This window comes from Gavialis gangeticus, unplaced genomic scaffold (assembly GCF_001723915.1).
Source record: "Gavialis gangeticus isolate Ggan-Ray unplaced genomic scaffold, GavGan_comp1, whole genome shotgun sequence".
Lineage (NCBI taxonomy): Eukaryota > Metazoa > Chordata > Crocodylia > Gavialidae > Gavialis > Gavialis gangeticus.
In genome coordinates, this window is record NW_017729034.1 from 57,988,196 (window position 1) to 58,003,835 (window position 15,640).

General features: G+C 41.6%; 1 protein-coding gene across 5 annotated transcripts in view; it reads right to left on the bottom strand.

Moving 5' to 3' along the window:
• TTC13 (tetratricopeptide repeat domain 13) overlaps window positions 1-15,640 on the bottom strand; it is a 77,224-nt gene that overhangs the window by 22,141 nt on the left and 39,443 nt on the right. For all 5 annotated transcript variants that reach the window (XM_019527395.1, XM_019527396.1, XM_019527394.1 and 2 more), the window contains 6 exons: window positions 14,051-14,192; window positions 12,342-12,516; window positions 11,803-11,959; window positions 8,738-8,868; window positions 8,256-8,388; window positions 7,164-7,256 (listed from right to left, as the gene is read on the bottom strand). In XM_019527395.1, the coding sequence (XP_019382940.1) occupies window positions 7,164-7,256; window positions 8,256-8,388; window positions 8,738-8,868; window positions 11,803-11,959; window positions 12,342-12,516; window positions 14,051-14,192 (831 nt within the window). The remainder of the gene's footprint in view (window positions 1-7,163; window positions 7,257-8,255; window positions 8,389-8,737; window positions 8,869-11,802; window positions 11,960-12,341; window positions 12,517-14,050; window positions 14,193-15,640) is intronic.

Here is a 15,640-nt window from a genome sequence, read left to right on the forward strand (position 1 = left end):
CCCCCCCTACAGCAGGGAAAATAAATCCGGGTCATCAGACAGCTGCTTTCTTCCCCGCTTCCCCCACCTTTTTCCCTTCACTCCACTCTCCATACTGTCACACCCTGCTCTCCCTGAGCACACAGAAGTGAGGAGCAAACTTGAAAACAATAACCTAGAAATTAAACATGGCTATAGCAAGTTGCATATAGTGACTATACAGTTAGTTCATCCAAGATTGATACACATTACCTTTTTTTGAAAATGATACACATTTGAGCACAGGTATTCCATAAACACACTTCTGAGGAACATTTTAGCACTTACTTACACAGCATACAAACTATGCATATTAATCCAAAACCAAAAGGCTCATGATTTACCATGCAGTTTATTGGGCTGGTCCCCACAAGAGTCAGCAGCATTGGAGGTCTTGGTAACCCCATAGCTCACTATGTGTGTGTACTCCAGATACCCCCAAAAAGGATCCATGTGCTTATTAGCCCCTTGCTTATGACTGGAACTGGGTGTTCTTGTCATAAGTCTTGGGAGGCTCCAAAAATTTATATGTAGATGAGGAACAGGACAACATGGTACAGCTCTGCTCCACAGAGGGTAAGGCCACACTAATCATATGTGCCAGGCTGACAGAGTGGGCTACAGACGGCTTCTGGGTGCACTGCGTATGGCCTGGTTTGTTGATATTTGCTAGATATTCTGGAGGAAAAAAAACCCAGGAATCATTGGAAATGGAAAAGGCAGAATATGAAAAAGAAAAGCTCAGCTCTGGGAGTGAAGAGGAAGTCAAAACTTCAGTGTATTCAGTGTAGTGGCTCACCATTACTTGAAAAAGAGTCGATGCTGAGGGAGACTGAGAGCTATGGACACTACCATTCAAATGGGCTGCACATTACCCTACCCTTGGGATAGGTTTCCATCAGCCTTTTTGGCTACAATCATAGCTCCTAGCAGCCTGTGCTGTGGAGCCCAGGAACCACCCAAAGCTACCAACCTACCTCTCCAGGACAACCCAGAGCCAGACAGCCTGTCCTTTCACAGAGGCTGCCCACACCTGGACAGACCATCTGAATGGAGGAGCTCACCAAGACCACCACATTAGAGACTTTTGAGGCTTAGGTGGTCCAGCTCACCAAAGAGCTGTCAGAAGCTGCCAGACCCAAGAAACCCTCTGGAAACAGCAGCCCAGCAGCCAGGCCAGCACAACACCAGCACAAGCCTAGAAGACATCCTGAGCATCAGTGCTAAGACCTGGATGCCCTGCATCTGTTGGACCCCTGACCCCCATTGGCTCCACAGAGGGGTTCAGAGCAGCCTTCACTCCAAAGAAAGTGGAGGCCCACCTGAGCAGGACCAGAGACACCACACCCAGCAAAGACAACATCAGGTACAGCCTGCTAAAGAAGGTCCCAGGCTGCCTCATCCTGATGCTGCTCTTCAGCTGGTGCAGGGAGTTCTGCTGCATGCCCAGTCCGTGGAAGAAAGTGATCAGTGTTAATACACAAGAAAGGTAAACCAAATATCCAGGCAACTGGAGGCCCATCACCCTGTGCTCCACTCTACAAACTCTGTGCCAACTGCTTGGCAGCTCAGATCACCGACTGGGCAGTGACCAAGCAAGCCATCAGCCTGAGCCAGAAAGGCTTCCCTTCCAATGAAGGCTGCTCCAAACACAACTCTGCACTCCAGATGACACTGGATGATGCCCAGAGAGCCAGAAGGCCATGCGCGGTGGCATGGCTGGGTATCTCCAATGCCTTTGGCTCCATGCCCCACTGCCACAACTTTCACACCCTCCAAGAGCTTGGGATGCTGGTCAGTACCATCGACCTGGTGTGGGAGCTCTACAATGGTTGCACCACTACCATCCAGACATCAAAGGGCAAGACATACAACATCCCCATCTGATCCAGTGTGAAGAAGTCTCAACTTCTATCAGCGGAAGCTGAGTATTCTGGCCTACATGGAAAACCTGGTCCTCCCCACCAGCAACATCAAGCAGCTACAGAGGATGCTGGACGTCAGCTCCGAGACAGCCAAGTGGATGAGGCTCCATTTCAACACTGCCAAGTGCACCTCTTGGCACAATGACTGCAGGAAGAAGAACACTATCCTGGATTCCGGCCTCACCATCCAGGGCAAGCAGATAAGGCACTTGAGAGACAGAGAGACCTATGTCCACCTGGGAATGCCCACCAGACCACTAGGCAAAGCAGATGCTGGAAGAGACCATTTGTGGGATTGTACAGGATGCCCACAAGTTGGACTTGTTCCTGCTGTCTCCCTGACAGAAGATAGATGTGTTGAACACTTCTCTCATCCCCCGCATTGCATTCATCCTGAGGGGCTCAGCAGTCCCCAAGGCCCCCCTCAAGAATGAGGATGCCGAGGTAAGGCAGCTGTTCAAGAAGTAGGCGCACCTGCTGCTTCTGGAGCAACCATCCTGCCCCAGGCTGCGAGAGCCAGCTGTGCCCAGATATCACTGTGACCAATGGGGACAGCAAGTGCATAATGATGGTAGATGTCACCATCGCATTTGAGAACCAGCAGCAAGATTTTGTTGAGGCCTGCGAGCAGAAATAAGAAAAATAACAGCTGCTGATGGACACTCTGAGAAGCCAGGGATATGATGAGACAGTTGACATGCTGATCATTGGGGCACTCACAGCATGGGACCCCAGCACTTAAAGCATCCTGTGCATCTGTCGTGTATCCCACCACTACGCCAAGCTGATGCAGCACCTCATGGTATCTGACACCAGCTGCTGATCCAGGGACATCTATGTGAAGCACATCACTGGACAGCACCAGTACGTGGACCCCACCAGACTGACAACAGGAAGCGACACAGGGTGGGGGAACTGCCTGATTGTCCCCTTCTGCTACACCTAATGAACTCCAAGGACTTCACTCACCCTGGACTATTCCCTACGCCCACAATTGTATCCCACATGCTGTTATCTGGAACTGTACGAGTGTTTTTATGAACCATCTCCCAACTCGAATGTGCCATCGTTGTGCAGGGTCTCCGATATATTACTCGCTGTATAAGCGTTGCATTCCCCACTCTCCTTTTCCCCTTCCCACACCCTCACACCCAGGCTTTGTTGGCTACAAGCTTTATATGTAACTTATTTATGTTCTCACCCCAACCCTCACCCTCTACTGTGTAGTCCCTTGCTCCGGTCTTCTGTATTTCCTTCTGCCTTGAACCGTGTCACCTGAAATTTAACATTTTCTAATAAATTAAATCTGTTCTTTTTGGCAGCAAGGGGAGGGTGTCAGGGCTGGCTCTGGCCCTCCTGGTGCCAGCCTGGTATTGCAGTACTTCCAGGCCCAGTGCCAGTTCTCTATGGAGGGAACACCCTCCTGTTTTTTTTTTTAAAGGGACACATGCACACAGTTCCCATCATCAGCATGTTTGCCTAATGTGGGACATGTGTTTTATAGTCACACTCAGTGTTGACTGTATTCAATCAACTTCACAGTTGGTTTACATTGCTGAGCACATAGTGCTTTTGGCAGCAGTTTAATGACAATGTATTTAGTGAGGTCTTCTTGTATACCAAAGTAAAATGAGAGTTGTGTGTGTCCCGTCCCCCCCAACCCCCATGTTGATTGAGGGAAAATACCTCATCTTGTATTCAAGTAAATACAGTATGTACACATGAACAAGTTTGCTTTAAAAGCTCCCAAGTACCCAACATATTAAACTGCAACCTTTTAAAAATAAAGGGGGTTTTTAATTGAAATTTTCCCTGATTTGGGATATCGTGAAATAGCTTAAAACATTGCAGAACAAAAAAGAGGATCTGAGGGGTGTGCAATCTTTTTAAAAAGAGATGATTATGTAAAAGACTGTACCAACAATTTCAACTGCCAGGAGATTTTCAAGAAACAAACAGTTACCTACATTCACAGATCCCCACCTGCTTTTTAAATATTTTCTAGAAGAGTGCACTACAGTAAACATTTAATGAGTTCATAAGCAATCCTTGTAAACAAATAGGTGACTGAATACCTTTTTCCTGGAACATTGGGAATTACCCTATAAACTCTTAAAAGGTCTGTTCAGGTTATAGCTGTTTCATAATGCCTTGAAATGGAAAATTACATACCATTACTGCATTTGTAGGAGTCCTTCCTCTTCTCCCACTCTACAAAACAAGATTTTATAAAGCAAGTGTTATAGCTATGCATAAAAGGAGGCAAAAAACACTGTCAATTGCAGGATACCTGTACATAGCCAGTCTCCATCCCCTTTCCATAATTAATTGGGGCCTGATTCTGGCACCCTAACTCACTGTTTTAGGATCTTATTTTCCAGAGTGTACACAGGACTGCTCTCAGAGTAAGTGACAGAATCAGATGCTTGAAAGGCAGACTAAAACCTGAATGGAATAAGAATACATAAATGCATGCACGAACAGAAAAAGCAAGGGAAAGAAAGGAAGAAAGGGTGAGAGGAAGGATGATGGCAAACAACCACTAATACATAATTTGCTCTTGTTGTACGTCCCATCATCTTTCATCCTACATAAAAATGTTAGGTACAACAGGCAGAAGTGTCAAGGAATTAAAGTACAAACATAGGCTCTTTCAGTTGCTTAGAAAACCAAGGTATCATTTCAGTTCTGTATGATACTGGGTTTAGCTATGAGCAATGATAATAAATCAAGTAGGAAACCAGTTAGCAGCTCAATACTGGTGTTGCTTCAAATTTCTGCTGTACAGGCACTGCCATCTTTTAGAAAGCCCTAAAACTCCAAAAGGTATAAATTTCAGGAGTGGATGTCTTTACATATCTATAGGAATACTGACAGTCTCCAATCCTAATGTTGCCTAAAAATGTAGGCTTTCAAGAACGCTTTGTTTTGACAAACTGAAGTTGGATAACTTTTATCGCTATAAAATTTAACCTCTAGCCTTATAGTAATGAATGTAACCTTCAGATGTAAACTGCCTGAAAATGAATGCTTGAACTCACCTGCAACAACAGTCCAAAATTAAAATAGTCCCATTTATTGCAAAAAAAATTAATTAAGCTTATTTATGAATATTTTAATTAGTAACACAGTGAGCTATTTTATAGTTGATGAATGTACACAAGGGGAGGAATGGCAGAAGGCACTGCACGGTAGCATCTTACAGACTAACTGGTTCAGAGAGGCATAAGCTTTCATAGGCAACAGCCTACTTTGTTAGATGCTAAGCTGGTTTCTAAAGTGCTACTCTCCCCTGCCTTCTGCGTGACTTCTAACATGGTTAACTACCTCTCTCTACAAGTGGAGGAGTGATTCTCATTTTGCAGATCCAGCTCATCTTTTGAGTGGCATGTCAGAATCAGATGGAGGTTGTCTAGAGCAGAGCTTGAGATATATCAGATTCCACTCTTCCTTCCCTTCACTTGACTCCAGATTAAAGGGCTATTCTTGGGAAGGAATTTGGTAATGGGCAAAGGAGAAAGCAGACCCAGACAACAATGTTTACAAAGGCTGTATCTTTAAACAGTATCTACACAGACTAAATGGGTATGGACTAGGTTTAGAAAATTAATGCACAGAACTACTGATGGAGAAGCATAATAGGATATATAGACCCTTTAAAACACAGTAATTTATGCTAGGGTATAAAATTAATCCTCCTGCTAAGAAAGCACTGCTGATGGAAAGGTCTGGGCCTGCATCTTACAAAGGTACAGCTGTACAGAGCTCCACTACTAAGCATACCCTACTACAGGAATCACTAGGTACATCTGCTATATTACCTGATGAGAGAGAGGCATATGGGGAACACTGATTATCAAGAATAGCCAAGATCGTTGAACTGAAGGTCAAGAACAGAGAAAACTCTGTAAATCAGATACTCTTTCTATCCTGCTAAAAACATGGGCAAGAGCAGTTTCTTTCTTTGTACTAATGGCATAAACTGGGTTCAAGCTATCTATCTCCCATATCAGGAAAAACCCAGGTAAAGCTATGAACTAATGGAGCTGGGACCTTGCTGTATTGTTGGTGGGAGAAAAAAGGAAGGAAAAGCACAGATGAGAGACTGATCCAGGATGTAAAGCTGGAAGCATAAACACAACACTTTCCTAAGAAGCTGGAGGCAGCTATTGCAATTGCAGAGCCAAAACAGTTTCAACAGCACTTTAACTATACCCCATAGAAAAGCCAGCATGTGCTGAGTCCAATTGAAAGACCCCCAAAATGGCATGAGATATGTGGAAAAAGCATCATTATCCTGTGTAGAGGGAACCTGAAACATCAATTTCCACACTCTTGTAAAATACTGAAAAAGGCCTTTTCATCCTTTTATCCTCCCACATTTTCCCTTTCTTTCTGAGAAACAGAGTCAGGCATACAAGTAGCAGAACAGAGCAAAAAGTCTACACTTCCCATAGAGGATGGAAAGAGGATGGAGCCTGGTTACAAACACATCTGCCCCTGTGATTGACAGTGATTTTGCCAAGTGTCTCTACTTGCCCCACAGCTTCCTTGGAGGTGGAGCAGTACAGCTTGCCATATGAAGTCTTGTAGTATGGGAGAAGACAGGACGTACAACAATTGAATCTGTGTGTCAAAACCTTTTTTTCACAGTGTACATCTTACCTTTCAATGTCTTAGGCCAGGTATTTTGATACCTATTCCTTTAAACTTTCCACTCTGAAATATTGATAGCACCATGTAATTCTACTAATGGTTACAAAGCAGGAAGTGAAGATTTGTACACTACTGTGCCATCACTGCTGGTAGCGTCACCTTCCAGAAGTAGTGCTCGTGGAATTTAAAACAACTATGGATGTGTTTTACTTTAAGTGCAAAAGGCAGATGTTTTAATTTAGCAATAATTAAAATAAAATAGAATGAAAAATTATCTTTTCAGGCCTAAATGTATTTCTAAAATAAAGCTATAAAACATTAAGATAACAGAGAAGAGGGAGGAAAATCATGGGTGGAAAATAAACTTGGTTTTCAATGAATGAAAAAAAACAAAAACACAAAAATCCTATTGGAAGAGAAAAAAAATAAAAACCTGGTCACCTTAGAAAGACAGCAAGCAGCATACATAAGCTGAACACTGTCAGCTGTATTAGCTCAAAAACAACCTGCATATTTTGGCCCAATTCCTAACATAAACAAGAAGATTGGACAAAGCCTTCATACCTGATTAGATTGATGTGGTTATTAAAGCCTCTACTAAGGCTTCGAGCAGGCATTTGATCTAACCAAAGCACAGGTTGGTCTGGGTCGGCTATCCTGAAAAGATAGGTAATATTTTAAATCTAGAAAGAGAGAAAGTTGTGAGAGTTTCTAAAGTACATTTTCTAAAAATTAATGTGTGGTTCTGAAAAGCTGGCTCATGCACCAATGCTTTTATGCAAAAGCTGGCTTCAGAAATGGCAAAATCAGTTGTTTCTTCCTTATGGAAACACGTACAAACTACAAGAGGAAAAAAGAAACTCAAAAACTTCTCACTGATTTAATTTCAAACTGTCTAGCTAATAACTTTAGCTAAATGAACATAAAGCTACAAAACATTCTGCAGTCTTTCATAGCTTGGGTTTAACTAACGGGCATCACTAATACAAACTGTGGAACAAAAGTTAAGAAAGACACTCACTGACAATTTTAAAATACATGCTTTCCCTCTCAGTTTCCACCTTACTGTGGTATCTGAGTGCAATCACTTAGCAAGAGCTGAACAGCTCAACAGCTGTTCAGTTCCAACCCCCCCAACCTAAAAGCTGCAAAGTGGTGCCAGATGGCTCAAGACTGAAGTCTTCCATTTAGCCATAAAACAAGTAGAGAGCAGAAAGTAGAAATGCAAATTTCAATATTATCTCACCAACATACTTCAAAGTTTTGGAGTAGGCCTCATTACTGATCCTGATTGATAAGTTACACAATAATTCTGCACAGTCAGCCCATGCTAAAACTGTTTCTATTACTGTTAGTATACCTCCTCTGACCTCATCCTCACCCATTTGTTTGTTTCACCTATCTGTTAGATTGTGATCAGATTGTAATAGTATGAACTCTCTTATATTGCATCTGTACGTAGCCTAGCACAACAGAGACCCAACTTGGCCAAGGTCTCTAAGTGCTATTGGATCTACATCCACCACTTCTATAATTTATTCAGTTATCACTAATGCAAAACCTGTGACTGTTCAGTCCGTCTTAAATTCAGGCCTCTAGCCAATGAGAACTTGTACGCGTATCAAGTTAAGGGGTTGGTAGCTCTTTTAGCATTACCTTCGCCATTTCACAGCAATGTCAAACATATCTCTCCACTGCATCAGTCTGGTTTTCCCATTCATTCGAACTTTTGAGTTTGTCCATGTCCGTTGCACGGCCTGCATTACTTCTAAAGCAGCCAGTCCCATTGCTGGATGACAAAGAATACAGAACCAGTTAGTCCACTCAGACTTCCCATTTTACAGATGAGGGAACTCAACCAGAGAGGTAAGAAATATATTCAAAAGAAAAAGAAGTGTCAGTACGAATGCTAGTAGGAATACAATAAAAATGCATGAGTTCATGGCTTCCCATATCAGGGCAAATCACACCAATTCTGAAAGTATTTATATATGAATATATAAGATACAGTCATTTGTAAATTTTATTTGAACAGAATGTACAGATTTATTTCAAATATTACCAGAATAAAATAGTTTTATACTTGCACATTATTTTGGTTCAATTAGCTTAATTTACTGGCAAAGCAAAAGGCATACCTCTATGTATTCGCTTATTTGGAAGAAACCCTGGTGTTTCATACTGCATCAGTGAACCTAAATGATCAGCAACACATATCAGCTCTTGAACCTCTGGCTTATAGCTTTCAAAATTCTGAAGTAGCACATCCCTTGAAGAAAAAGAAATCACAAAGTAAACATCAAGTGCCACCTGTTGAGACGGCTCCCAAAAGAGCTTATAAACAGATTCTGCAGCAGATGTAATCAATGCCACCTGCACAGAAAAGAACAGCAGTACTAAATACAAAAAAAGAACAAAATAAAACCGACACAAAACGTACTATGTACCAAAGTTACATTTATAAATGCAATAAAGAATGAAATCTTGGTCCTATTGGGGTCAATGGCAAATGTGACATATCAACAAAGACAGTTTTTCACTCAGATTTTATCAGAACAAACCAGGAATATTAAGCATATGGCTTATGAAGCCAGGTCATCTGGCCCACGGGGCTCCTAGAGAGACTTGGAATTGTCCAGGAAGCTCCAAATGATACAAGTTTCTTAGCCACTTTGTGTTAAATGAAAATAAAATAAAAAAACCTGAAGGCTATTCTACAGAAAGGAAAACAAGTTGTCAGGAAAATGTCTATTTATTTTGCTTATGAATTTTTAAATCCTAATTTGATAAATCCTCTGTCAGTGACCAATTCTGGAGAATGCCGTCTAAATTATTGAGGCTCCTGACAGACTTTACATCTAAAGTGCAATTAATGTATTCATGGAGCAATACATTGTAACCTGTTACACAGTCAAGCAACTTATCACCCAATAACAAGCTGTAAATATGGTGACCCAGCCACAAAGATATCACTTGTTAAGTGATGCACCTCTTTTGTATCAAGCTTTAATTTCAGCATGTGGTATGTTTCCACAGGTCTCCAGCTTAACAGGGTGGGAAGCTCTCCTCCTTTTCCCCCTCTTTTCTGCAAGGGGACTCTTGACTCATACTGAATTCTGCTGCCCCAGGATGGCTCAGCAGATGTCATGACTCACTATCCCTCCTCCCTTTCCCCAACCAGCCTTCCAGGCTGCTCTTTTAAGAAGCCATTAAGCATCTTTTCCCAGAGGGGAAGTAAGATGGACACAAATACTCAGCATGACGTGGTTTACTTATACACAGTAGGAATGTGCTGGGGACAAGGAAAAGCACATACACAAAAGCACCTCACAAAGTGTCCCTGGAGATTTCAAGCCCTGTTGCTCCTCCTCTGCACAGGGCATCCCCTGCTCCTTTACCCAGGGGGAGCTTAGCTACTGAACTCCGAGCTCATTTCTCATTAGCAGCACAGCTGAAGATGGTGGTGGTAGTAGTGGGGAGGAGAGTAAGAGGGGATGACAACCTCTGCCAGCAGCTCTCCTACTCCTCTTGCTGGCAAGTGCTGGCAGAGCAAGTTCTCAAGGTGCTTTTTTCTGCTCTGGATAGCCTGCCTACGAATATGAAGCAGGAATTGGACAAATTCTTGGAGGAAAGGGGCATCAGTAGTTACTGAGCATGGGAGTTGGAGATACAGCCTCTGAATTAGAACTTCCTAAACCTTAAATGCTGGAGGCTGCAAATGAGAGAGGAACAGTGGAAGAAAACCCTGGTCAAACCCAATTTTATCTCCCTTTCAGCATCCACTCTCAAGCACTGTGTAACACAGGGTACTGGGCAAGATGCATCTATGGTCTAACCCAGTAAATGGCACTTCTAATGTTCTTATGTCACACAGATTGATGGTTTCCATTGAGCAAGTTTACCTATTGCTTGATGGAAAAATGTTTGCCATGGGGCCAAACTTCATTAAGAAAGAGTCACAGTTAATATATTTTGTCAGATGAATCAAAAGAAATCACTTTTAATTTAAAAAAATCTTTAACTGCTTAACAGCAAAGTGACTCCAAATTAAGGTTTCTAGACCACAGATAGATTTCCAGATGAAAGTATATCCTGATCTTCTGTAGCATTAAGCAGTGTACAATTTAACTACTAATTCTGTTCTTAGACCAAATAATTTGGGGAGGAAGAGAAGAGATTAATATGGCTGTGTAACCTAAATTAACATTGCTTGATTACATGATGATTAGGCAGGAATAGAGAAAGTGATTTTAACCAACTCTGAATGCATCTTTTCCGCTCAGCTGAATAACTCCAGTTGAATGAGTTTTCTATGGGCTTCCACTTAAAGACGGTTCAAAATATCATGATAAAAGTGAAATCCTTAAAATGCCAGCTTTTTTTTTTTTTTTTAAATAAGGCAGTGGTCTCCAACCAGTGGATCCCAATCGACTGGTTGACTGGGGAACCCCTGACAGTCGATCTCAGTCTGGGGGGGCTAGCCCCCCCCCAAACTAAGATTGACTGTCAGAGTCTCCATGATCAGGAGCAGTCCCGATACAGTCTGGGAGCAGCAGGATGCATGTGGCTGGACTAAGCTGCACCCCCTACCACTGGGGCCGGGTCAGGTGACTGAGATGATCCCTGTCCACACCCCCTGCCACCAAGTGAGTGTGGCCCTGGCTGGGCCAGGCTGGGGGAGGGTCAGAGCCCAGGAGGCTTGTCCAGACACGCAGCGGGGCTCCTGCCATTGCACACACCCCAGCGGAGGCCCAGAAAGCATGTGCCCCACCAATCTGTATGCAGGGTGATGCGGTTGCTGCTATACTCTGGGCTTTGTGCCTCGAGCTGCAAGAGGGGCTCAGGGAGCAAAGCACAGCAGCAGCCGTCACCCCATGCACAGATCGGCAGGGGGGTGCATGGAACGGAACACATGCCTTCCAGGCCTTTGCTGGGGCATGTGCAGCAGCAGGAGCCCCACTGTGTGCCTGGACGAGTCGCCTGAGCTCTGACCCCCCCTGGCCTGGCCCAACCAGGGCCCCACTCACCTCTGCCCCACTCCCTCCCTCACCGCAGGGGCCTCAATCTGCCCCCTCAGCTGCTGGGCAGGGAGGCAGTAGATCCTGGATTGCCCTTTACATCAAAAAGTGATCTTCACCTTAAAAAGGTTGGAGACCACCGCTATAAGGGATCCTTACAATAGTTTTTGTTTAAAAGAACTTACTTTATATGTGGCTGCAATCCTGGCTGTTCTTCATAGTCTTCTATAAGAAACGGTAGATTCTTTGCCCAGTGATCCTTAAAGTTTCCATGAAGATCTATATCTATGTTGTATTCTGAGAGAGGGGTATCCAGATGCGAGTGCAAATAGCGAGAGTACTCTGTGGAGGAACGAAAACCAACAAAACTAGTACTGGTATTTAATCCAAACAAGAATTAAAAATAGTATTCCATATTTGTTAATTATTTAAGAGCAATATCTTCCTAAATAAAACCCCAAATATTTAACTTTGCTGCATATTAATAAATGAATGCCGTTAAGGAGTATTATAGCTCCTTTTATCCCTACACAAAGACCTACATTTGATTTCTGTTCCTCAGTTTTAACTCTGAACAAACATGTATGTATGTAGACTGGCACATTCAACAAAATTCAATGAATAAATACAGCTTGTTTAAAAATGGCTTTCTATAAACAGGATTCTTACACTTGTACAATTTTAGTGCTATGTCAGGGAATCTTTGATGAGCAATAAAACTTACCTCTGAGGTATTTCACTTTTAGGTATTCTGGACTAGCCTTCTGGCCTGGTAATGGATCGTTCAACATAACTTTAGTTTGAGCTTTTATACCTTCATAAAACTGCCCTATTGCAACATGACTGAGACCCTTCATATACTGACACACTTCGTTATATGGCTCTAGCTGGAGACACCTCTAGAAGATTAAAGAAACAAGGCATTAATAAATCAAATGTTAACACAGATATCTTGGAATAAACTAATGCATCAATAAGTTCATTATTCAAAAACCCCACACCAGGAAAACAAACTATCACTTTCAAAACTCAACAGCAATGGTTTCTCCAGTGGCCTCTCTTTTCCAACTGACATTAGAAAAGAGTTTAAATGCTAGCGGAGATGGGGAAAAAAATTTTCAGCTCTTTTAAATAAAATATGAAGCGTTGATGAGAGGAACACGTTCCTGATCACCATTTTTTGAAACAAGAATTAAAATTATTTTGCTTAGGCTACATTAGCAATTAGAATGTTTTAACACTTGTTTAGAGGCGAATTGATTGCTGACAAGAATCCATCAAGAACAGGCATTTCCTGATGTAGAGAGTGCCCAAATATAGGAAACAAACTTATTCTAGAAATAGGATATTAACACAATGTATTCATCATTTGTCAGTTTTTCTTCCATCAAGTAACATGGATCTCAAAAGAGAATTCATGCACTAGAATACTTATTAAATTCTGTATTGCATCATGTTCTTACTAGCATAATGCTGAAGAACTGGACATATTCACATATGGTGCTCCATAATAAAAATTCTCTGAATATGTGGTTCTATTAACAATTTGGAGTTGTCTGCACCTCTACATACAGCACTTACTATCTTAAAACTTGAGCTACATTTTCAAGAACAGCAGCATCTACAAATTACAAAATGGGGACCTATGATAATCCATATACAGGCACAAAATAGTCTAACCAGGCAAAAGGCTGGTATGTCCTTTTTCAAACAGGAGCTAACTTCTTAGACCTAGTTCTGTTCTTTGCTCCAAGTGCCTTGCTGTGTGCAACTCTAGGCACGTTATTTAATAACTCTACCTTGCTTTTCTCCATGTGCAAAATCAAGATGGGTAAATACTGCCTACCTACCTCATACACAGGTGTAAGACTTAATTCACCTGTGAAATGTATTTATAAATTTAAGGTGCATCATTCAAGGTAGGTTAGCTGTTATTGTTTCATGAAAGCAGCAGCTCAAAAGATTCAAAGACAACAAAATTCAGATGCTTATCTGAGGCCCAAGGTTACAAAAAGTACATGTTTTTGAGAACAGGCCCATCTGTGCCCCTAGGAATTACAAAACTGTGTGCTCCAGTTAAGAAAAATATTATAGAATAAAACCAATTTACTGCTTCAAAACCTCATTAAAAGGTTCAGTAAGAATTTGGTTTAAGAAACCAGTAAGTGTTTAGAGAAAGTGTCTCAGTTCCCTTGCATGCCAGAAATAGTTTATGATTAAATCAGGACAAGATTACATATTATACTTACAAAAAGACAAAGATGATTAATAAATCTTGACTATGATTGCAAGAGAAATTTTCATTCCAACTCAAATGTATAAATAAACATACATTTTTCCTTATTGTTTAAATTTTCTATTGCTAATATTAATCCCAAATGACAACTACAAATCCTTATATTTTGCACATTTTTAAGTTCCACTAGAACTTACTTTAAAATTCTTCAGTGCCTCATCTAGGCTCCCATGATGGTATAGCATCATTCCCTTGAGCTGTAATGTCTGGACATGATTTTGATTTAGCAACAAAGCCTTCTGGAAGCTCTCTGTGGCAGCATCAAAGTTACCAAGTTCTCTGCGCAGGTCATAGGTAAAAAGATATAGAAGGCAGCAGTGAACATACTAACCTAATTTTTTACCAAATAGTGTTAATATAGTCAAAAAGAGAGACATACATGCAAGTCAGGTTACCAGAATTTTGTATCACTTCAGATATAATTTTTTGACCAAATTAGGAATTCTGCAACTGTCCTTCAACAGTGATGCCCATAATTCTTTATTATACACACATACAGACAGTTATCCAGAATTCCTCATTAAACACTTCACACCCCCCTGAACCCCAGCCCATGGATACAGAATCGTATGAGACCCTGGATTCTCACAGCTGTTTGAGCATAAACCACAGTCTTTGGAACACTGCACTTACAAACACCAAAGGAATGAGAACTCCTAACAGCAGCACTCCTGAAAAAAAAATCTATGAAAAGATTAGCTAACATCCAAATAGGAAAACTTATTCCATAGAAATGGACTCATTTCTCAACCCCTGTAACTCCAGGCCTCAGAAGACCACAATGAGCTACCTTCTATCCCTCCTGAGTCCTGGTAAAAGAAAGAGAGGAATCTGCCACTACCTCTCCAGACCTGGAAAAAAGGCTATGAAGTGCATGAAGCCAGAGGAGTAGATGTGGAGACTTGAGGGCAGCAAAAACATGGGGGTGTATAACTAATTCCTGGACAGAGAACAAGTAGATAAACAGGTTTAGGTGACAGAGAATTCATTATGATTTGAGACTGGGAAGAAACTGGAAGCTTTGAACTATCAGGCAGCTAACAACAGCTCTTACACCAGGAGCTAATATTGCAAACTTGATGAAACATTGAGCAAAATGAATATTAAATCACTTTAAAAGCACACAAAGGGTGTGGGACAGTACTTAAAAGGATGACATTATCTATATAATTAAAAAAAAAATCTTACTATATTGGGGGGGAGGTCTGGCTCATAATTTTGTAAATTTGGAAGGTTGGCAATACTAATTATTCTAAATAATCAGGCTCTAGGATTCTCAAATGGTAGTTTTTCTGTTCCTTGACAATTTTGGTCCACATTCTCCATGTATAATATGAGGATGTAGCCCCTCATCTTGCATGTGTATTGTTGTGATGAACTACAGGTTTTACTGTGATATACCTGTGTTAATTGTGTTTTTGTTGTTGTAGTATAGTGTGACTTGGTTTACCGCCTTAGCCTGTCCACTGCTAATGTCAGGTCTCCTACTTGCAGGGCAAAACTCAAACTTTTATCATTACCTATAGCAAGAAACCTTTTTGCCTGGCCCCCCTTAAATATGAAGTTCCTCCATATGGCACAAGCCCCTTTTGCAGTATTTGCCCCCTTTCGGAGATGCTTTCTCTTTTCTACCTTGTCTTCCTTCCTCCCTCCCTCCCTCTTTTTCTTTTGTTATATTATTCTTATTTTTATATAAGGTGTACTGGTAGTGAAAATAGAGCTTGTAG